This window comes from Cryptomeria japonica, chromosome 6 (genome assembly GCF_030272615.1).
Source record: "Cryptomeria japonica chromosome 6, Sugi_1.0, whole genome shotgun sequence".
NCBI lineage: Eukaryota > Viridiplantae > Streptophyta > Pinopsida > Cupressales > Cupressaceae > Cryptomeria > Cryptomeria japonica.
In genome coordinates, this window is record NC_081410.1 from 452,254,134 (window position 1) to 452,279,132 (window position 24,999).

The 24,999-nt window shown below is 34.9% G+C and overlaps 1 protein-coding gene across 1 annotated transcript; it reads left to right on the plus strand.

The window, feature by feature from the left end:
- The first annotated feature begins 18,249 nt into the window (after positions 1 to 18,249).
- LOC131051045 ((R,S)-reticuline 7-O-methyltransferase-like) lies at positions 18,250 to 19,586 on the plus strand. Its single transcript, XM_057985390.2, has 3 exons — positions 18,250 to 18,907; positions 19,127 to 19,191; positions 19,272 to 19,586. The coding sequence occupies exons 1-3, from the start codon at positions 18,250 to 18,252 to the stop codon at positions 19,584 to 19,586; spliced, it is 1,038 nt and encodes a 345-aa protein (XP_057841373.2).
- The last annotated feature ends 5,413 nt before the right edge of the window (positions 19,587 to 24,999 follow it).

The window sequence follows — 24,999 nt, forward strand, 5'->3', positions numbered from 1 at the left end:
TCAATCTTTGGGTAGAAGCAACTACCACTGTTGTATATATTCAAAACAGATGTCCTCACTCCCATCTTGAAGATAAGACCCCTGAGGAAGTCTTTACTAAATCAAAACCAGATATCAGCCATCTTAGGATATTTGGATGCCCTGTCTATATTCATGTACCTAGGGAGAAAAGATTAAAATTAGAGCCTTCTGGAAAAAGGGGAATTCTTGTAGAATATAGTGAAACCTCCAAAGCCTACATGATCTATATACCTGGTCAAAAGAATATTGAAATAAGTAGGGATGTGATCTTTGAACAAGACTTAGCCTTCAAAAAGCCCAAAGCTCACTAGAGCCTGAAGTCTATATCCCTACCCTTAGCATAGATGAAGATCCTACTCCTGAGCTTCAGAGGGAGAATCCTGAGGAAACTATAGGTGAAACTCAAAATCAACCTAGAGAAAACCTCAAGAAAAGACCACTATGGGCCACCAAGACTATAGCAGAAGCTCAGAAGTTTGTTGCTCCTTCGGGAACCTTCAGGGAAAGCAAAACGCCTAATAAATTCACTAGCTATGTTGCCCTTATGAATGATCTCTCTAAAACCGAACCAAACAATGTATCAGATGCACTTGAACATCAAGTATGGAAGGATAACATGTCTTAAGAGTATCAATCCAGTATGAAAAATGATGTTTGGGAGATTGTTCCTAGGCCAACTAAAAAATCAGTTGTTTCATCTAAATGGTTGTTCAAGATGAAACATCTTGTAGATGGTAGTATTGAAAAACACAAGGCCAGATTTGTAGCTAGAGGGTTCTCACAAAGGGAAGGAATAGATTATGAAGAAACTTTTGCACCTATTGCTAGGTATACATCAATAAGAGCTGTATTAGCCATTGCAGCAGCAAAGGGGTGGAAGGTTCACCAGATGGATGTTAAGACAACATTTCTAAATGGTGAGATCTCAGAAGAAGTCTACCTAGAGGAACCTGAAGGGTTTGAAATTTATGATGCTGAGTCTCATGTGTGTAGACTCAAGAAAGCTCTCTATGGGCTTAAACAGCTCCCCAGTGCCTGGTATGAAAGAATTGACACCTATCTCTCAGGACTAGGCTTCTCTAAGAATGATGCAGATCCTAATCTCTACTACAAAAGAAATAAAGGTGATATGCTAATATTGATTTTATATGTTGATGACTTATTAATCAAAGGAAAGGATCACCTTGTAGATCAATGCAAGAAAGATCTATCCAAATAATTTGATATGAAGGACTTGGGACTCTTTCATTACTTCCTAGGATTGGAAGTATGGTAGAATTGTGACATTATATTCAACCAAGGAAAGTATACCTTGGACATTTTGAAGAGATTTAGAATGCTAAACTGTAGGCCTATGACCTCTCCTATGGAAACCAATTTACATAAACTTAAAGAAGCAGCAGCAGAGTCACAACCCACTGACCCTACTCAATATAGACAGAAGATTGGATCTCTGATGTACCTGGTAAATACAAGGCCAGATATCTATTATGTAGTTAATGCTCTAAGTCAGTTTATGTGTGAATCTAGGGAGATACACCTGGTTGCATTAAAACACATTATGAGATACCTACAAGGTGCCCTAAACCTTGGTCTCAAATATGAGAAAGTTGATATAGACCTACATGTATTTACAGATTCAGATTGGGTTGGAAGTGTAACTAACAGAAAAATCACTTCAGGGTGTTGCTTCAGTCTAGGTTCAGCTATGATATCTGGGATCAGCAGGAAGCAGTCTTCTATAGCTCAAAGCTCCTCCGAGGCTGAATATATTACAACTTCTATGACTTCCTGAAAAGCAGTATGCCTTAGGAAGTTGCTTGTGGGGTTGTTTGGAGAGCCTATGAAACCCACTGTTATACATTGTGACAATCAGAGCTGCATAAAATTTTGAATAAATCCAGTGTTCCATGACAAATCCAAGCATATTGAGATCCCATACCACTATGTGCGAGATATGGTAGACAGGAATGTGATCCAATTAGAATATGTTTGTATAGGAGATCAAATTGCAGATATTCTGACCAAACCTCTTTCCAAAGTGAAGGTTGATCACTTCAGAAAAGGTTTAGGTATGATAGAAAGGTAATTTTCTTTGTAAATCGGTATTTGCATATCAATAAGATGTTTAATGTGTAAACTTCTTTGTCATGATAGGACAGTTTGGATTTTATCTCCTCGGTTCATATCTAAGAGGTCACTATCTCTCAAGATAATGAACACTTGTATGAAGACATTATAAGGTGACGATCTTATGATGTCCAAACTAGTTATCATGTTGGATCTCTGGTGTGTCATGGATGTGCCATGATTGTGTTCTGGTAAAACATTTGTATAAAGTGTTAGTGGACATATCACAACTTGGATAAGATGAGAATTTAATCTTTCTCATATGATTATCCTTAAGTATTGTGTGTTTAGGCAATACTGATATCACATGCTTAAGTGATATCCTGTCATCACAAGATTTATGCGATGGACATTTGTATCACGTGTTTAGGTGATACTTCATATCATGTGATTAGGTGATATGATTTTCTAGAGAGTCAGATTGTGTAAAGAATGCTAACTATCATTTGAATTGTGATACTTGATATATTGTTTGCATTTATCTTAACTAGCTAAGAGGGAGTGTTAATGCATGATAGCTTCAGTAAGATAAATGATTGAATGAGAGATAAATGAAGTCTCTCATTCAATCATTTATCCTATTGATAATTATGATGAAAAACTTCAAGTTATTAATCCTTCATTTGATAACCATTCTTCTTTCATATATGATCAATCTACTTAGTTCGATTAAATACTTAATTATCGATAATCATCCTATAGCATAGAATCCCGATTTAATTTTGGTTACATTATTTGTGTTCACCGATTATTAAATTGGGTTAACCAATACAATCTGACTTATATCGGTTAACATATTTAATAGTAAACAAATGATTATCGGATCAACCAAACACCAATTAGTATCGGGTGCCAATATAAGCTTGCACCGATTGATATCGCGTTATGTATGCACTGATTAATATTGGGTGGCAAGGTAAATACGCACCGATTGGTATTGGGCTGTGAAGTTAAGCATACACTGATTGGTATTGGTTGTTAAGATAAACATACACCGATTGGTATCGATTGTTAAACATACACCGTTTGTTATTACTGTGATTAGCAAAGGGGCATGATCAAGTAATGTCTTGATCGGTCATGTCTAAAAGACATGACCAGTCAAGGCATTGCTTGATCGTACCTAGCTTGCATATATATATCAAATGGCATTTGTGAGAAAGGATATCAAAAACAATAAATGCTCCTCTCACCTGCCATACAAAAGAAGATAGTCAGATTTATAATATAAATAGATAATACATAGAACAAGATAATATTAACTACAATATAACTTGCATATTGAATGGAAAATTGAACATCATTTACAGACGAGACTATAGACAAACAAAGAAAAACACACACAAACCCACTCCCACCAAAGGCACGAACCGATGGCCTACTTGGTGGGTGGCTTCTTGATCTTCCAGTCCTAAATCATAGCCTTCATCTTATCAGAGAGGGAGAGTCTCTTGTTTGATCCTTTATCAAATGATATAGGAGGGGATTCTAGAGTCACTTTCACCCTAAACATCGATGCCTCTAAACTAGTAGCAGGGAAAGAATCCAAATTTTGCTTCTTTCTATCCCGCCTCTTGTCAATCTCATCTTAGATGGCCTGTAGAGTTGCTAAATTCCTTTTTAATGTTTCATTGTTCGAAGTGATCACATCCTCCATTTTTCTTTTAAGGGTCACTTGGCTTTTCTAAAGCACTTCAATAGTCTTTATCATTTCCTTCTGTAGCGTCATAAATTGTACGCACTTGCTAGGGTGGTACAATTTCAAACTTGGTTTAGCTCCCACCTTGGCGCATCTTGCACTTTGCATCGCACTTTCCCTTTAGCACTTAATTAATCAAAAACCCTAATTATGTCCTATTTTGAATATGGGGGCTTGATTTCGGGGGCCAAAACATCTCGAAATCACCTGTAACTTTGAGATTCACTCTAAAATCATCATATCCGACGGCCCTAAAAATTTGGTGAAAAGTTGTCGGGACCATGGCACCCGGAGTGCACATGGTCTCGGACATTTTTCTCAAAATTTTTGGAGCGCAATCCAATCATAAAATAAAGCTTAACCCCAAGAAATTGGCAGGAGATTCAATCTCTAGGTCGGCCAAAAGTTGAAATTAAGACCTAGGGTTTCATATATAAGAGCTCTCTTTCTTCATTTGAGAGGATCGAAATTTTGGTTTCAGGGACCTTTTATGCAGCGAAAGAGCAGATATTTGAAGACTTCAACAACATTCAACATCCACCCATCAAGCATTCATCAATTTCATTTAGGGCTTTGAAGACATTGAAGAGCAATAGGGGATCACCGACTGAAGATTGGCTTGTACCCCTCCCTTGGGGTTGGGTATGATTTCATGTTGTTTTCATGTCTTTGCATAAGCCTCATTATATCATTTGTATTCATGCTTTAGATAACTTTGCATCTTGATTTGGAGCATTTACATTATCCTTTACAATTAATTAGGGTTTACTTTCTAGGTTGCTCTAGTTTGCTTACTTGCATTTTAGGATCTTGCACACACACAAGGTCTGCACACACACTACTTTTACAATACAACTTGGCTATTCATGGAGGTGGAAATCACCAAAGTGGGGGTTTGACTAAGGCAAAACCCTATATAGCCGCCCACCATACCTTTTCAGATATAAGTGCAGATTTCGGGATTCGGACGACGCCGCAAGTTGCAGATCCGGTAGAAGCAGACAGAAACTGAGCTACACACCAAATTTCAGGGCAAAAGACCAGGACAGGGGCATGGGGCACCCTGATCCTGCCAGGATAGGGGCACTGGGCGCCCTGGTCCCTGGGACAGGGGCGCTGGGCGCCCTGGTCCTTTTGTCAGACAGCAAGTTTCAGCATTTCCGACAGCTTTTCAGGTTGCAAAACAGCAGTTTCAGGAGCAGAATCAGGACAGTGGCGCCTGCGCCCCCGTCTCGAACATTTTCACTCAGATTTTAACTCTGGGTATGCATCTGCATTCTTGTCTTTCTGTTTACAGATTTCCATTGTTTAATCTCAATTCTGCAATCTTGTTATCAGTTCATACTTGCACTTTAGGGTTAGGAATTGAACTTGCATCATTTTATCTTTCAATTACAACAAAGGAATAGAAACCCTAATAGGTATCCCATGTCTCTCTCTTCCACAAAAAGAAGTAGCCAATTGTATGATACCTCTAGGCTCTTTCGTACTCCATAATGTGTGTCAAAAGGTAGGATTAGGGCATGTTAGCCTAGTCTCGCTTTTTCCCCTAAACACCTTCATGTCCTCCTTTTGGTCAATCTTCTCATAAAGTCCCTTTATTTCCTCCTGCATGCCTTCCCATTTATCTAGCTTCTCGGCCAAATTGTTAGGTGTTGCCCAAACCCTTTGGTCTTTGTCCTCTTTTGCCTAGTTGGAAACTTTAAAATTTGCTTCGACGATGGCTTCCAAGTCTATTAATTTTGGTTTTTGCCACATTAAGCTAACCTAGAAGCCAACAGATGAAAGCTTCCTATTTATTGTAGCCATCACATAGTTCATTAACTTTATCCACAAAGGTAGGGAAATCCCATCTCCTTGGCAGATTCGCAGGTGAGGGACAGGGGAACCAAAGGAAGGTTTACAAGGGGTACCTGCGTTGCTAACAGGGTTATCCAAGGTCCACTCTAACCTAGTAGACCATGAGGAAGCAGAATCCTTAGAGGTATTTTCCTCTTTGTCTAGCTCTTTGACAATTCTTTCAATAGTGGGAGGGTTCGGGGGGTTCTTAGATTTAACCATTCTATTGGGGTTAAGCCAAGCAGGGGTACCTTTATGTTTAGGAGTGAAGTCGACATCTTTGTTCTTCAAGTTGTCCCAAAGCTCAACACACAAAGTGGGCCGGAAGGACTACAAGTCAAGTCACTACTAGGGGTTAAAATTAGATGAATATCAAAATTATGTTTAGTTATAGTGATGTCTTATATAAAACTTCAACTTATATAGTTAAAATATTTTTTAAAGGGAGAAATTGATTCAAATAACAAACAACAATATTAGAGTGGTTGTGTAGCGTAGTAAATTGTATTCCTTTGTAGTTTCACACTCTATTTGGACCTCAAATTTAGTGTTATCTTTGCTAGATCATTTGAAGCTTAATTGGGCCATATCCTACCCTATAATTTAATTATTGACCACACAAATCAACTATCATCAAATACTCAATTAGGACCTAAGTTAAAATCACAAACTCCAACATTTGTGACTCCCTTTCAAAGGCCCTATTTTGATGGGACTTGGGGGGCCTGCAAACACCTCTCATCGAAATTCCCTAAAATTATTGTCATTTCTAGTGTCAGCGTTCACAATTTAGGTTGAAGTCACAATTTTTGTACTTGACTATTTTATACATGGTGAAATTTTATGAAAGATACTTTGTGAACCCTATATAAATAAATCTTTCATCATTCATATGACCTAGTTGATTTAATGGGATTTTATGAGAATTGAAATCATCAAGAAAGCATTTTAGATTTGTGTATTTAGTCTATTGAGAAATAAGTTATAGTAACTTGCATACAAGAATAATTTCATGATGGAATTTGTTATTTTTGTCAGGTCATTACATTATCACTTGAAGGACTTGTCTAAATGGAATTGCATCACCATCATTACAAATCTAAGATATAATCATTTTAATTCAACACTTCAATTATAATTTAACCTCTATCCTCTTCGATGATAAACTCTATTTTTCATCAATCATAGCTATATATGGAGGTGCAAACACCAACACGAGGTTTTACTTAAGCAAGCCCCTATAAAACACAATCATTTTCTGCCATTTTTGTGTCTAGGTGTAGATTTCACAATAGTGGAGGTTATTAATGCTTAGAGAAGACTTAGACTAATAGTACCAGATTTTAAATAGGAAGAAACTCGTGGACTAGGGTGCCTTCCAACCATATTCGAGGTTTTTTTTCTTATAATTTTTGGAAACATGACTACAAGACCTCTTGACTGCATTTTTACTCCTTATCAGTTTCGACACCCTCATGACTATGGCACCCTCCAATCATATCCAACACTTTTAGCTCTGGATTACAACTATAGATTCCTCTCTATGTCTCTTTTCTAGATCTATCTTACTGTGTTGGTTTTTTTAATTATGCATGTCACTGTTTATGCTAGAAGTTATATTTTTTCTATCATTTAAGCTAGTTCAATTATACACACTTCACAATCTCAATTCTATTGCAACAAAGGAACAAAATTACAAGTGTCCATCTCTCATATAGGACTATAGTTGAACCTAATTTTTTTTCCAATAATATGTAATGCAGAGTTGAAATATTAGTTCAAATTCCTACACTAGGATCTTATTATCCCCATATCAAATTAAAAAAAATGGATTCCTTGTGATAAAGGTTTCATTCAAGTAGTTTCCAATATAAGTCAACAACTTAAACTTGATGAAATATATTTTCGCAATTACAATGTCTTGAAAAAATACCATAGTTTCCTAAAATATTGCCAACATTGGCCAAACTCAAAAGAATTTATCTCTTTTATTGAAATGTGAAAGGTAGCTTGGATTCTGGATGCATTGATGCTAAATGTTGCAACACCAATTGGAACAAGCAATGCAACACAAATTACAACAAGCGACAATAACAATGGTCATTGAGAAAGATGAGTGGGTTTAGAGAATGCATAATTCATTATAGGAATCAAGGATGTATTTTTAATGCATTGTATGTATCATTTAAAGGAGATGTTTCATTTCATTCTTGCAAAATGGGATAGAATAATATCAAGTGAAACATGCTACTCAACTAATAAATTCCTTGGTTCAAGACTCATATTTTTCTTATCATATGAAATTTGTGTGTTGATTAATTATATCTATGAAACCTAATATTAAAAGCATAAGAGGATGGATGCTATAAGCATGGCAATTGTTGTTATTTTCAAATTCATGCATACCAAATGTGCCAAGTGCAGTAAATTTATGAGGAGAACTTGTTGGTGTTTCCAATTGATTTCTCCAAAAGACCCTTTATGAGAGGCTAACTTTAATCTTTAAGATCTTGGATCACTGGGCCAACTGACAGAACAATGACTAGGGATAAGGAGCTAGTCACTCTTTACACTTTAGGCTTTGTTAAACCTAGGTGGGTGTCTCTTATAGCAGCATCTTTCAAATTCTCACAACTTATGTGATGCCATAATAGATGTGTTCTCAGACTATTATGTGAGTCAGTAATCTTTAAACCTCATAGGATGTGGCCTTCGTCCTTATACAATTCTAATCACAAAGAGAACTAATTATGCTTGAAAGAAAAAAACAAATTGAAAGAAAATAGTTATTAAAAAATTTGATAAGATTTTATCCTTACCATAGTTAGTAATACAATATTATGATCAGTGCCTTGTCCATTGGATTAAACACTAGATGAAGCATTATTACAATATAAAACATGCATATTCTGCACCATCTTTTGCCTTATATGATTGATACCTACTTTCAGTCATAGCATAAAATAAATTTCACAATTGTATCCATGTACTTTCACTTCATACAACCCTTTTGAATAAAGATAATCAATTTTAGTCTATTTTAGAAGAAGCTAAAGTACATACTCAAACTCATCAACACTGTGATGACATATGAACATAAAACCCTTGATTTCATTCATTCATATAAGATTTTGGATGACAAGTATAGAAAGACAAATTAGAAACCATTGGACTGGATTTCAAAATGTTTTATATCTATAGAATAAGTGCACATTATCCTTTTAAAATTTTACTGCAAGTAGGACATGACACATAACTATAACATTGTACTGTAGAGCATATGAACACTGCTGCAAATTTTTTACTCTTGGTAAAAGATAAACACACAAGCTTCTCTGAGAACTAAAAATACTATCTATTTTGTCTCGAGGAAGAAGAAGAAGAAAAACAAGGCCTTGAATATCCTCTTATAGAAGAATTGAGGATACAAAAAGCTTCTGGCCTTTTACAATATCAAAAATTAGGTGACCGACTGCCAGGAAAAAGACACCCTCGCGACTAGGGCACCCTCCAATCATATCCAACACTTTTAGGTCTAGATTACAATTATAGATTCCTCTCTATGTCTCTTTTCCAGATCTAGCTTACTATGTTGGTTTTTTAATTCTTTATGTCACTATTTATGCAAGAAGTTATCATTTTTCTTTCATTTAAGCTAGTTCATTTATACACACTTCACAATCTCAATTCTATTACAACAAAGGAACAAAATTCCAAGTGTTCATCTTTCGTATAGGACTATAGTTGAACCTAATTTTTTTTCCAATGACATGTAATGGAGAGATGAAATATTAGTTTATGTTCCTAGACTAGGATCTTATTATCCCCATATCGAATTTAAAAAAAATGGATTTCTTATGATAAATGATTCATACAAGTAGTTGTCAATATATGTCATAAACTTAAACTTGATATTGCCTAAAATATTGCCAACACTAGCCAAACTCAGAAGAATTTATCTCTTTTATTGAAATGTGAAAAGTATCTTGGATTCTGGATGCATTGATGCTAAATGTTGCAACACCAATTGGAACAAGAAATGCAACACCGATTACAACCAGGGACAACAACAATGGTCACTGAGAAATATGAGTGGGTTTAGAGAATGTATAATTCATTATAGGAATCAAGTATGGATTTTTAATGCCTTGTATGTATCATATAAAGGAGATGTTTCATTTCATTCTTGCAAAATGGGATATAATAATATCAAGTGAAACATGCTACCTGACTAATAAATTTCTTGGTTCAAGACTCATATTTTTCTTGTCACATGCAATTTGTGCATTGATCAATTATATCTATGAAGTCAAATATTAAAACTATAAGAGGACGGATGCTATAAGCACGCCAATTGTTGTTATTTTCAAATTCATGCATACCAAACATGCCAAGTTCAGTAAAGTTATCAGGAGAACTTGTTGGTGTTTCCACCTGATTGCTCCAACAGATCCTTTATGAGAGGTGAACTTCAATCTTCAAGATCTTGGATGAGTGGGCCAACTAGCAAAGCAATGACTAGGGATAAGGAGCTAGTCACTCTCTATACTTGAGGCTCTGTTAAACCTAGGTAGGTGTCCTTTATAGCAGCATCTTTTAAATTCTCTCAGCTTATGTGATGCCACAATAGATGCGTTCTCAAACTATTTTGTGAGTTAGTGATCTTTAAACCTCATAGGATGTGGCCGTCATCCTTATACAATTTTGATCACAATGAGAACTAATTATGCTTGAAAGAAAAATCTAAATAAAATAAAATAGGTATTAAACTATTTCATTATATTTTATCCTTACCATAGTTAGTAATACAATATTATGATCAGTGCCTAGTCCATTGGACTAAACACTAGATGAATCATTAGTACAATATAAAACATGCATATTAAGAACCATCTTTTACCTTATATGATTGTTACCTAATATCAGTCATAGAATAAAATAAATTTCACAACTGTATCCTTGTACTTTATCTCTACATAGAACCCTTTTGAATAAATATCATCAAATTTAGTCTTCTACTTTAGAAGAATCTAAAGTATACTCAAACTCATCAATACTGTGATGATATATGAACATAAAACCCTTGATTTCATTAATTCACATAAGATTCTGGATGAAAAGTATAGAAAGACAACTTAGAAACCATTGGATTGGATTTCAAGATGTTTGATATCTATAGAATAAGTGCACATAATCCTTTGCAAGTTTACTACAAGTAGGACCTGACACAAAATTATAGCATTGTACTATAGAACATATGAACACTGCTGCAAATTTGTCACTGTTGGTAAAAGATAAACACACAAGCTTCTCTGAGAACTAAAAATATTATCTATTTTTTCTTGAGGAAGAAGAAGAAGAAAAACAAGGCCTTGACTACCCTCTTATAGAAGAATTGAGGATGCAAAAATCTTTGGGCCTTTTACAATATCAAAAATTAGGTGACCGACTGACAGGAAACAGACAAAAAACTTTTCAGCTTTTTGATAAAGATAGATATTCTTTTCAGCTCCTGCACAAGTGGTCGTTGTTGGATATGATCTAAAATGATCAGGAGTCTTCCTTTTCTTCATTCGGGCTCCCTTATCAGATTGAAAAGTGTGATAACCTTGCAAACCTATTTAATACATATTGACAGAGAGCAGTGTATGAGCTCTTTCCAAAGATATGCAATAAATAAGCAAGATAGCTATAAAGATCTTGAAGAAGAAGAAAGATGGGTGATTTAATCAATAAATAAACCATCAAATATACTTTTAACTGAGAAGAAGAAATAAAATAACAAGATAACAAAAAAGGTGGGAAACTAAAAGTTTGAAAGATCAAAATTTTAAAATTAGTAAAAGAAGAAAAAGAAAAATGAGGAGGAAATGATTAGAAATCATCAAATCTAGATTGATTGAAGTCCTAGAGAGCCTTGAGATGCTGCTGGTAGTTCTTGTCTTCAATCTCTGATCTAATCACCTCCATTCTAGTCATTCCACTCTCAAGCCTTGATAGTGCATCCATGTATGATCCTAACTTGTTAATGAGCTGGGAGTCATCTGAAATGATATCAAGAAACATATGATTCTGATTTATTTTGATGTCATCTTTCCATTCTATAACCAGGGAATGAAAGCCTCTGAGTTCATTATTGATTCTCTTTGTATACATCTTATGGACAGTGAAAACTTGCTTGATCATTTCAAGTCTTGCCTTGAAGCCCTCCATCATGGTATGTAAGAAACTTAGGAGAGGCTTAATCAGTAAAATTTATAACACTGCAGTTTTTTTTCTCATATGAGATAATGAGCAGGCCATGAAATGTTGCCACTTCAAATGTTCCCTAGAAAGCATTAGCAATTATCTATGCTCATCCCATGCTACGTCTGCACGGTCCAAAATCTCATTGATTTTTTATTTCAACAATGATTTTTCTATATCTATTTGTACTTTCCTCCCCATTTGCAAAGCATCCACCTTTAACACATTCTTTTCATTGCTTAAACTAACTATCTCTAATCTTTTTTAGGCTGTATCATTCATCAATCCTATGACTTCATCAGATGTATGATTTATTATGCCCGAAGGTGTGTATGTAGGTCCTACATATAGTTGTTCCTATAATGGTGTCACATTTTCCCTCGGAATGGCGACTTCTTCTTTTGTCTTCATAGCCACCTTATGAGGTAACTTTGCTACATTTAGATTCAAGTTTGTTGCCTCTGTGATGGATGTATCAGCTACTCTCTTGACTAGCAGGCTTCCAAATAACTGATCAACCTCATAGCTCATTCTCAGCCTCCTTGTAACTCTATGAAGGCACCAACTAACCAACTAATCAAGGTGATCATCAAATAGTACTCATGAAAGTACTTTCTCTCTTTGTGCTTAATCCATTGACTCTAAATCTATATCATGCCTCTTTCTTAACTCCTCAAAGACAACAGTAGAAGAAATATCCCATCCTTCCAGAAGGAGTACTCCACTCCTTTTCACAGTCTCCTTTCCTATCTCTGGAGTCATTGCAATGAATTGCTCTTTTGTAGCTTTTAGCACTTCATCTTAGTTGCGTGATAATCTGGGTCGTCAGATTACTAAGAAGTGACCGATATATATAACAGAGATAACGAACCCACCTTTGTTTACATGTCCACGATCGCCGATCTGGCTTGAGCTTTTTAGTCCATGTGGGATGTGACCGGTTCAAATGGCACCCAGGTACCAGGTAAGAAGGTGGGGTTGCGGAGTTAGCATTAATTGGCCAATTGACCTAATCACGCAACCGCACATAAATGAAAGTTGTAGATTTGGTTGAAGATGAAGGAAAATTAAGAAACAAAAGGAAAGGGTCAAACAAGATAGATAACACAAGGTGTCGGTCACCGGAATGACATAATAGGCTTAAAATATAACTTAAATCATAGGAAACTGGATGCTGAAGGTCACTACCTGAAAAGAACAAAAAGAAAATGTAGCAGGGTTAGGACTTAGTGTTTAAGGTTTTAGGCTTAAAATATGCAAAGAACTTAAACCCTAGACCATTCTTAGAGAATAAATTTCAAAATACATTCCAACAGAACCCATGTAGAGATAAGAAAAGAGTTACTACGCTTCAACGTCAACTATATTTGATGCATCCGATTCATCTAGAGGCAATTCATCGTAAAAAGTACTGGGAGAATCTATATGGTCATGGTTAATATACCATACATTGTATTCTCATTTGATCCTCTCTCATTATTTCATAATTTCCTCTATAGATGACCAATGCCAACAACAATGATGCGGAATGGTTTATAAATGGAGTTCATCCCAACAAAAGAACCCCAAAAGCATCTCACTCTTTAATCGGAATGCATGTGAACCAAGTTTTGGTATAAATAATTGCTAACTATAGCCCACCTTGATTAATTATTCATGCAAGATTCTATAAACTTCCAATTTGTATAACTTCGATTAGTGTCAACAATTTCAATGATAAATATATATGCACACATGTATTAAAAAATGCTGAAGTTGAAATAGACACACCATCATATGCAATAACATGACACAATGTTTGTTGGTTCATTCAAATACATAGAGTGTAAGTCACAGGTTTATATGTGATTACTATAAATATTAAGGATATTCACTAATGGTTTGTGTTATTCTTCATTATTTCTCTTCTCCTCAACGCAACATGATGAACGCATATATGTTATAGTTAAGGAAACTACATTTTCATAAACTATTTAAATGTGATATTATTATCTATTTTTGGATATTATATGGTTAATGTTATAATGATGTTGTTGAATTCAAATGGTTAAATATTAGATTATGATTTCCTAGAATTGTTGTAAATAGTTGATGTGGTTATTACAATTTATAAAATTAAGATTGATTAAAAACTGGAATAAATATTTGTTGATTGAAAATTAATAGAAAAAGACATTATAATAGGAGTAAATTTAGTGAAATAAGATATGAGAAAAGATGTTGTACCAAATTTTGAGAAAAGATGTTGTGACAAAATTGCGGACTTTGGTTACAGTATCACCACGTTTTCCCTTTGCCTAGTTGAACCGGCGAACAGATTTGGAAGGATGTGCTTGATTCATGGTTCAACTATGGATTCTTTAAATAGGCAAACAGATCTGGAAAATCGTGCTTGATTCGTGATAGTTACAAATTCATTTTATGTTTCTTCAACAGATTTTTCGAGAGACAGTCAAGATGAGTAGGCAAATTCATATGTGAGTCCCAAATGTAGGTCCATTCCTGAACTGGGAGCTGTTCTCCTCTAACCAAGGTTGCAATCTCCAAACTGAGATGTCAAAACTTAAGGCCTTTATACAAGAATATATGCATTAGGAGAAAGTAATACCTGAAAATTGTTGATTTGCCAATTTTGAAATCACATAGGGCACTATGCAGATCCTCATCTACTAAGGAAGCATAGTCAAAAGGCCTATTGATATCCCTACTTTGGATATCCATAAAAATCATCAGCATCAAATTTGGAATCAATTTCCTAGCATCTGCAACACATACTTGACATAAGGCATAGAATGTATCCAATAAAGAATTGATAAATAAATTTGTGTTGTAAGGGGCAGTCTGTTGTGGTGTCAACTTTTTATCATCCCCATTTATGTGTGGAGGCATAATGATGTTAATTTTCTTCTATATAGGAGCTCATTTTTCTTGTATTTTGTAACTAACTCATGTGGATCAATAGCCCAATATGTGTTAGGGTTGAGCATTAAAACTTCATTGATGACATCTCTAGTGATTTTTGTCATCCTCTCCCCTTCACTGGACACAATCTCTCTAGTATCAAGCATGTAATTTGAAGCAATTTCAGTGATCAATTCAGTGTTTAAATGGACATTTGGAACTACAAGCTTTGCTAAATTGCAATTCCATATATTTGATACTAAGACTCTCTATTTCTTCTTATTATACCCTCTTCTCCACAGGCTGAAACCGCATGGTAGAATCAATGCATCTCTAATTCTAGAAAAATTGTCAACAATAAATTCATCTTGTCTAGACCCTGGCTTACACCTCTTCTAAATCTTTTTTCATCCAGGAAGTTGCATGATTATTTCCTCAAAGAATTTCATCTTTCGAAACTAGAGGACTCTGCCATTTCTAGGGTTAGGGTTTATGTGCAGACTGAATGAAACAGTAACAAGAAGCTCTTGAAATTCAATTCAGGCTTAAACCTTTAGCACTTAGGCAGCTATAAACAATTGAGGATTATGCAGAGAAAACCTAAAGGCTAAAAGGTATGCAGCAGAATGCAAACAATAATCATTTTTTAGAAACCCTAATTGCGAGAGTAAAGAAGCACAAAATAACAGAGCATATACATAGCACTATGAGTGTGAATTAGAGAAGGAACGGTGATAAAATAGGCAAAATATGTGGATCATAACGGGCGAATTGGACCCATTTACTATGGGCACGTAGGCTAGTGTGATAGAAGGAGAGAGTCGTTGCAATTCATATTTGAACGTTGGGGCCCCAACAACAAACTCTCGTTCAGTCGGCGACAAATGAGAAGCAGACATGTAGAAGAAATTTTAATGTTTTTATTTTGCCCTTAGTTCTCAAGCCTTCACGGAATTGTGGAACTAACTTGGCCATGCATCCCTGCCCAATCGTGCAATCACATAGAGATCCTAGCCATTGATCTTCTATGAAATCATCTTCCTTTATTGCACTTAAAAGTGGGGAGAATTTGACCCACATTCTTATTACATGGCTTGGCTATCCATGTGTTCATATTTCATTTTCTCTTGGTAACTGACATAATCCTGCATGGGACATATATGCCACTTCTGAAGCAAATATGCAGAGTTAACTTCCAGGTGCACCTTTTGGCAATCGTGTAATCGCGCGATCATCCGGTCCACCGATCTTGTTTAAGTTGCTTGCTACATATGTTACAAAGGATGCGACCCTACCGAGCCTACCTTTTCATCATATCATCCTAACATCCATGCGTCATCTACTCATTGGTCCACATATAGGCATATTAAGCTCAAGAAGGTCCCACTACCCATGTAAGTGGTGGGGTTGTGGAATTAACCTCAACATACAACTTCTATTAGTAGCGGAGTTGCGCAAAAATTTGGGTGGTCAGATCACTAAGAAGTGACCAATAAATATCACTAAGATATCGGACCCACCTTTGTTTACGTGTTCGCGACCGCTGATCTGGCTAGAGCTTTTTAGTCCATGTGGGATGTGACCGGTTCAAATGGGATCCAGGTACCAGGTAGAAAGGTGGGCTTGCGAAGTTAGCATTAACTGGCCAATTGATCTAATCACGCAACCGCACACAAATGCAAGCTGTAGATTTGGTTGAAGATGAGGGAAAATTAAGCTACAAAAGGAAAGGGTCGGAGAGGATAGCTAACACAAGGGGTCGATCACTGGAATGACATAATAGGCTTAAAAGATAACTTAAATCACCGGAAACCAACTGCTAAAGGTCACCACCTGAAAAGAACAAAAAGAAAATGCAGCAGGGCTAGGACTTAGTTTTTAAGGTTTTAGGCTTAGAACATGAAAATAACTTAAACCCTAGACCATTCTTAGAGAAAAAAATTCAAAATACATCCCAACAGAACCCATGTAGAGATAAGAAAAGAGTTGCTACACTTCAACGTCAACCACATTTGATGCATCGAATTCATTTAGAGGTAATTCATCATAAAAAGTAATTGGAGAATCTATATGGTCGTGGTTAACATACCATACATTGTATTCTCATTTGGTCCTCTCCCATTATTTCCTAATTTCCTCTATAGATGACCAATGCCAACAACAATGATGCGGAATGGTTTATAAATGGAGTTCATCCCAACAAAAGAACCCCAAAAGCATCTCACTCTTTAATAGGAATGCATGTGAACCAAGTTTTGGCATAAATAATTGCTAACTATACCCCACCTTGATTAATTATTCATGCAAGATTCTATAAACTTTCAATTTGTGTAACTTTGATTAGTGTCAACAATTCCAATGATAAATATATATCCACGCATGTATTAAAAAATGTTGAAGTTGAAACAGACACGTCATCATATGCAATAACACGACACAATGTTTCTTGGTTCATTCAAATACATAGAGTGTAAGTCACAGGTTTACATGTGATTACTATAAATCTTAAGGATATTCACTATTGGTAATAAATTTAATGACTTCGATTGACTATGATGCATAATGGAGCATGATGGTGAATGGTTTGTATTATTATACATTATTTCTCTTCTCCTCAACGCAACATGATGAAAGCATGTATGTTATAGTTAAGGAAACCACATTTCCATAAACTATTTAAATGTGATATTATTATCTATTTTTCTATATTATATGGTTAATGTTATAATGATGTTGTTGAATTCAAATGGTTAAATATTAGACTCTATGATTTCCTCGAATTGTTGTAAATAGTTGATGTGGTTATTACAACTTATAAAATTAAGATTGATTAAGAACTGGAATAAATATTTGTTGATTGAAAATTAATAGAAAAAGACATTATATTATGAGTAAATTTAGTGAAATAAGAAATGAGAAAAGATGTTGTACCAAAGTTTGGAATTCCATTCTCCCTTTGAATTGAAAATTAATAGAAAAAGACATTATATTATGAGTAAATTTAGTGAAATAAGAAATGAGAAAAGATGTTGTACCAATGTTTCACCACGTTTTCCCTTTGCCTAGTTGAACCGGCGAACAGATTTAAAAGGACATGCTCGATTCATGCTTCAACTATGGATTCTTTGAATAGGCGAACAGATCTGGAAAAGCGTGCTTGATTCATGACATTTACAAATTGATTTTATATTTCGTCAACAGATTTTTCGAGAGACAGTCAAGATGAGTAGGCAAATTGTTTGAGGGTTTACTTTATTTAGATAGCTTCCCCATATTTTTCAAATTCTAACTGCAATTATGATAACTGAAGTTACAGGTTGAAAGTAATTATAAATAGTTGTTCTCATTCTCATTTGTGAAGCACATTGCATTTTGATTCAATCCATACATTGTGAACTTCTGCTTGCTTCTCAATGGCTCCTCCACTTACAGTTGCAATTCCCCAGGTTTCTGAACAAGAAGCCCAAATGGATAAGCTAAAACTATATGACATAATGCTCGGCTCAGCTAAGCCCATGGCTGTGAGAGCTGCTGTTTTGCTGAATATTCCGGACATAATTGCTGAGGCTTCAGGCTCTCTTACCGTAGAAGAAATTGCTGCTCATATTTCAGAGTCCACCAAAGAAGAAAGCCCCCCTCCCATAGAATATCTGTTTCGTCTTCTGAGATTTCTAGCCTCCCAGGAAGTGTTTATTGAGATCCCACACCAGGAGGTTTTCAGGCAAACTAGATATGGCCTCACAGGCGTTTCTGGATTACTTGTTAAGGAAACAAGAAAAGGAGGTGTATCCGTGCAAAACTATGTTCCTTGGTTGTTGGCATTCAACAATCATAGTAGCCTCCAGGGATGGCTGCATCTGCATGAGTCTGTGTTAGAAGGCAGCAGCGCCTTCAGTAAGGCTTTTGGTATGAGTTATTGGGACTACGTTGCAAACAATCCTGAAGCCAACAAGACATTGAACGAGGCCATGTCCTGTGACACTCGTGCTGTCATGTCTAGTGTTGTCAAGATTTATGAGGAGGGATTTAAGAAGATTGATTCTTTGGTCGATGTTGGGGGAGGCTTAATTAGTCTTAGGTCTGTTTAGTTTCGTTTAAAAGAAAAAGATTGGGTTCACAATGATGCCATCAGTTTACTGATTAGTACATATAATTATGAATAATTATTGTTTATTAATATAATATTTTGTGCATCAAAATGATAGTAAGCTAATATGGTGTTTTTCTTTTAAATTATAGGAGTTCAACATCTGATTGTAAGCTAATATGGGTTGGTTTTTAACATTGTAGGAGTACAACATGTGAGTGGCGATATGTTTGAGCATATTCCATCAGCTAATGCAATCTTTATCAAGGTATATAATCTTAGGTTATATTTGCGCCAACTTTAAAATTTTAAAGAGTAACTTAAATTGAATTGAAAATTTTATTGCAGTCAGTTTTGCATGATTGGAGTGATGATGATTGTGTAAGAGTGTTGAGAAGGTGCTATGAGGCTATACCAGAAAATGGAAAAGTTATAATCGTTGATGCCCTTATTGCTGAAGGAAAAAAAGATGAAGATAACAAAGAAAATCTTCTAAGGGGAGTGGGACTGGCATTTGATATGGAAATGATGCTATTGAGTACTGGTGGAAAGGAGCGAACAGAGATGCAATTTAAACAAATTCTTACCAAAGCGGGTTTCAAAAGCTACACCATCTTCAAATTACCATCTTTTCAAAACATTATTGAGGTTTCCAAGTTCTGAATCAATTGAGTGTTTGTTCAATAGTCACATTATTAGTGATGTATTAGATGCTCCATGTATGTTGAGAGTACTTGGTTATAGATAATATATAAATAAATTACTATCATCACTTAAAGGAATGATAAATGCATCATTCTTTTAGGGGAGATATAATTATGAGTTCCTAGAGCTCTTTGGATTGGTTTAGTTTCAAACCACCTCGAGTTAGTTGATCTTTTGCTGTTCTTTCCCTTCATCAATTGTGATCATGTGAGTGTTGTGGGTTGCTTCTAGCCCATGGGTTGTTTGTTCTATGGTAGTCATCGTAGTTATACTTTTTATTAGTTTCTTATAAGGTTTGGGGTCCTTTCAAAACCTACCTTTTATCTTCTGCAAAAAAAGGGTTTTTAATTATAAATACATATAGTCCCATGTGTTATTATATTCATACTCAACTTTTTTATTTTTTTTATGGAAAACTCATCATGATAATATTTATCACACAAAGAGTGATACAACAATAGTGTGTTTTACTTTGTTGCTTAAATGAAATATTCTACTTACCATTTTAAACTAAATTTTTAATTTCATCACTCATATCAAGTGAATTGATAATTTTTTGAAGATGATGTGGACCAATAAATTTTAAGTTATATATATGTGTATATATATTTTTTATGTCTACAAGAATTACCAGGGGACCACACTTGTTATCTTTAAACAAAAAGTAGTTATTAAACCACAACTGAAACTAAATCAAGAGTTTCGTAGCTACGTAAGATACATCATGAGAGAGGAAAATTCGTACATCTATTGAACTTGAATGGGAGAAAAAAAATTTCCATGTTGTCTTGTAAACTTACCATAAGTTCCCAAGAACTTTTGGTCAAGCCCTTTCCTACACACATCAACGCCTTAGATGGCATATATATGATCCTCTTCACAACCACAACATCAAAGATCCCTGCAATGAGTAAATAACCATAGTATCATCTGGAATCTTGTGTGAATAACCAGAAATAGATTTAAATGCAAATAAAAACTCTATTGTTGTTTATTTATTATTTTAGAGCTACTCACATATATAGGGAAGGAAATTCTGAAGCGGACAGGCTAGCAAAAAATGTTAGCAATAATAATTAAAACTATGTACAAAGGGTTAACTCATCAGTAAATGTTCTCCATCCCTATTTCTCTTGATTAGTAGAAGGAATGGATTTTAATTTAAATATGGTAATTATTGAGTTGATTGTTAAACTTGGAAATGAGGAATTTAAAATTGAGGCATATCATTAAATGAGATGGGACTCCAAGTTAAGAGGGTTGAAGTGCTTTCAATTACGGGAGGGCAATTATAAGGAAGCAATATGTCTAAGGGAAAAAATGGCTAAAGCATTAAATGGAAAATATTTTCAAAGGAAGAAAGAAGTGGAGCTAATTTAGTCAAATAAAGATAAAATTTTATCCAAAACACCCACCTAATGAAGTGGCTCCTTGGGAAGCGATCAACCAACTACTAATGGAAAATTATGGGTGGATAGAATTGCATTTCCAAGTAATGCAAAATAATGGGAGTTTAAGCCAGACTTGGAGACTAATCAAATCTAGGAGGGGATTGGGAAAGGTGACGAAGTTTCGAGAAGGTGAGATATTTCTAAATATAAAGATCTCTTCATAGATTGTATTTATCAGTTTGATGGAGACCCCATTCCATCTGACTGCCAGGAAAAGGAAAATGGTTTTTCTAGGGAGGATCACAAATAAAAGGTTGAGTTCCATTCTAAGATATGAGCATCCTTTAGTAGTCTATGTGATCAAATCAGTTCTGGGTGGGGATTTCATAATGGCAAATCATAGATATCGAGTTAACACGGACATATCATCAATGTTTTTGGCGTTAGCGTTGGACAAAAGGCAAAGCAAGGAAATGGATAGGAATTTCATCAAGGCTATTTTCAAATCTCAATTCCTAGGCAACATGGAAGATATTCTGAGGAATTATGAGAATATTTGGATTCCTCTTCTCAAGGTTTTTGACAAAAAGGGAGAGGATATCCAAAAACTGCCAATCATTCTTCTGGATGATGAACCGAAATATTAGGACTATATGGAGAAAGCAATGAGGAATCTAAATTTCCTTCTAAATTGGACAAATGTGGTGGTGAATCCAGAGCCGAACTGGATAGCAAAGTTCATGGAGATGGAAGTTCTGGAGATGCAAAGTCATGGAAACTGTAGACACCTAAAAATGTCTCATTGATCATGTACTAATTATTCATCTAGTTCATTAAATAATTCTTTAATTATTTGATTAAGTTAATTAATCTCATTCTTCCAATTCTTCATATTTATTCATCATCATCCTAATTACTCAATTTCTATTCAATCCAAATCAATTTAATCACTTAACCCTTTTCTAAATATTAATCAGATATTTATTATTTTATTAATTGTGATTTAATACATTTAATTAAATAATCTTTATTATTTGATTAAATTCAATTTCTACTAGTTGAATAGTTTCTTTAAATTATTTAATTAACTAATTCATTCTTCAATTTCAAAATCCAATTCCCCAAATTCTAATTTCATTTAATTTCGTTAATTCTTCAAATTCAAACTTCTTCTAATTCAAATTCTTCCATTTTCAAATACATATGCATGATTTTAAAAATCAACTTGAAAATCAAAGTTTGTTGGAACACAACTCATCCAGCTATACTTATCTTCAAACAGTGGTCTCAGAATTGAAAAAATACTTGTCCTACAAATAGAGTTACTCAAAAAAAGTCCATCTTGAAAATTCAACAATACAACAAGGTCCAGAATTTTCAAAGCAGAAGCACCTTACATACTTGTGGCCATAGGTTTTCCTAGAGTCCTTATGTTTTGCATCAGTCTTTGCATTTTAGTCCTCATTTCTATCACATTAGAATCCTCATAATCTTTTCATATAATCATCATACAATCGTCGTAATCCTCACATAAAGTTATTGCATAGTCTTGCATAGTTCTTATAGATTCCCCATATACGTCATCATAATCTTCAGATATGTCCTTGCATAATCTTTGCATAAGTCCTTTCATAGTCGTAATAATATTTGCGTAAGTCCTTGCAGAGTCCTCATAATCCCATTTATATTGCTTGCATAGTCTTCATTCTCATAAGGCATACGGTCAAATCATTATCTCCATTTTGTATTATCTTCAAAATTAGGTTGTTCCCAAGTCCAAGTCCAAAGTTTCATTGTCATTCTTTAGGATTTAATCTTGTCATTCCTTGATCCAATTTGTCAAAAACAACAACAACATAGATGCATTGCCATTCTTTAGGATTTCATCTTGTCATTCTTTGATCCAATTTGTCAAAAACAACAAAAACATAGATACATTGTCATTATTTAGGATTTCATCTTGTGATTCCTTAATCCAATTTGTCAAAAAAAATAAAAAACATAGGTTCCATTTGTCCATTTTCAAAATTCTCAAGATCCAAAAAAATAGGGTTGCACTTTCATCCCTTAGTTTCATTGCATTCCATCCCTAAACTTCAAAATTCCAAAAAAATGGCATATAGTACAATGGTTGAAACAAGCTCTCAAACTGCTAGGAGACAACATTAACCTTATCAAACTTCCAACTTTCGTGGGACCATGTCATTGCAACTAAACAATCAATCATCTCAATCCAACATATACATGTTCTAAAACATGCATCAAACTTATCAAGAACAAACAAGTGTCATACCTATTTCACCATCACTTGAAGAGAAACTAGCTTGAGAAATAAAGATCTTGAAACAAAAGGCTAAAAAAAGTGAAGAGAGTAGATCCCAGATGTCCAAACTATTTCAAAAATTCTCACACTGTAAATAAACATGAGAATCCAATTTCAACAGCAAACACATCCAACAAGGCAAGTCCAACAACCAATGCAACAAACGACACAACTCTCAACACCAAAAATTATACAAACAAGTCAACCACTACCAAGGTCACACACAATTACACAATCAATTTTACCATCAGTCACATCACATTTCTGTGAATATTCTCCCATGTCTTCAAATACACCACCAAGGGTGTCCCAAATGAATGCAAGTGTATTTAAAAACATGTCACCCTTTGGACATCAATCGAACATGGTCAATGTCTCACCTATCATGCAACAAGGTCATATGCCCATGCCTAGAAATGGCTCTTCCCATCAAGACTTTTCACCTTAACTAGCCTCCATATCTTCCACCATTTCCTCATACTGTGAAATCACACAAGATCAGTCCACACCATCTTTATCCAATAACGCAACCTCCCAAGGGATATCCATAATACAAATCCAATCTAATCCAAGTCGTGATGCTAGTTATTTCCATGCTTTAGAAATTCAAGATCCAGTGCCACCATATGGACACTCTTGCATTCATATTTCTGGAGGAGACCTTCCATTTTTCACTTGATCAGTTCTTTAGACTATTGGTACTTGTGCCATCTATATCTTTGGGTTCCAGATGTTTTCCTTGTGTTTGCCATCTGATTCGGATTCAAGTAGTGTCATTGAGGGCACTCATGCAGATTCATGTCTTCTTGATCTCAATCATCTTTTGTTTTAGAGGAGATTCTTAGTTCAGCATCACAACACTTAATCTACGATAGTGTGTTGGAGCTTCTGCATGCTTCAATGATTCTTCATGCTCGTCTTTTGTTCCTATCTTTTGCAACATTATTGTTTGGAGGCTTCTTAGTCCTTCACTTGTGTTTCTCTTCTTGGAGAGGAGTTTTGTTCCCACGGGGTTTTCTCCATTTCTCCACTTTACAGATATTTCATTGTACTTGGGTACCTCATCAGGCGTTGTTATTGAGACCCATTTTCACTTTCATTCATCTAGTCCTTAGTTTTTCTTATCTTCTCCCTAACTTCATCTTAACGGGGGGTGTTAGAGTAAAAGGTATTAGTTTACTTAATTAATTAAATCATATTGATTTAATAATTAAGTCAACTTTTCTCTATTTCACTTAAGCTAAATTTAGGAAGCTTTTTAGAGGAATTATTATTTTAATAATTCCTTCCTTTTATGCATGCATCCTTTAGGGTTGCATTAGATTTTTGAGATCTCCTATATTAAGGATTGATCTCATTGTAAAATTCATTCCCTTACACTGATTATTATTATTGTATATTCTTGTTCTAGGGTTTCAAAGCAACTTTTCTATTTTGCGTGAATCTTTCATTGTTGTGACAGGTTATTTGCATACAATTGTTCACTGGGTTGTGTGAGGTTGTATTTCTCAACTTCAACAATCATGTACCCAATCCTCTTACAAAAGGTTACGAAGAGAATCCTAAGATTTCATAAATAGCTAAACAATCATGTCCTACACTTAACAATATGACTCAGAAGTAGTTAAGTATATTGCCATGCACTAGAGGTTGTCGA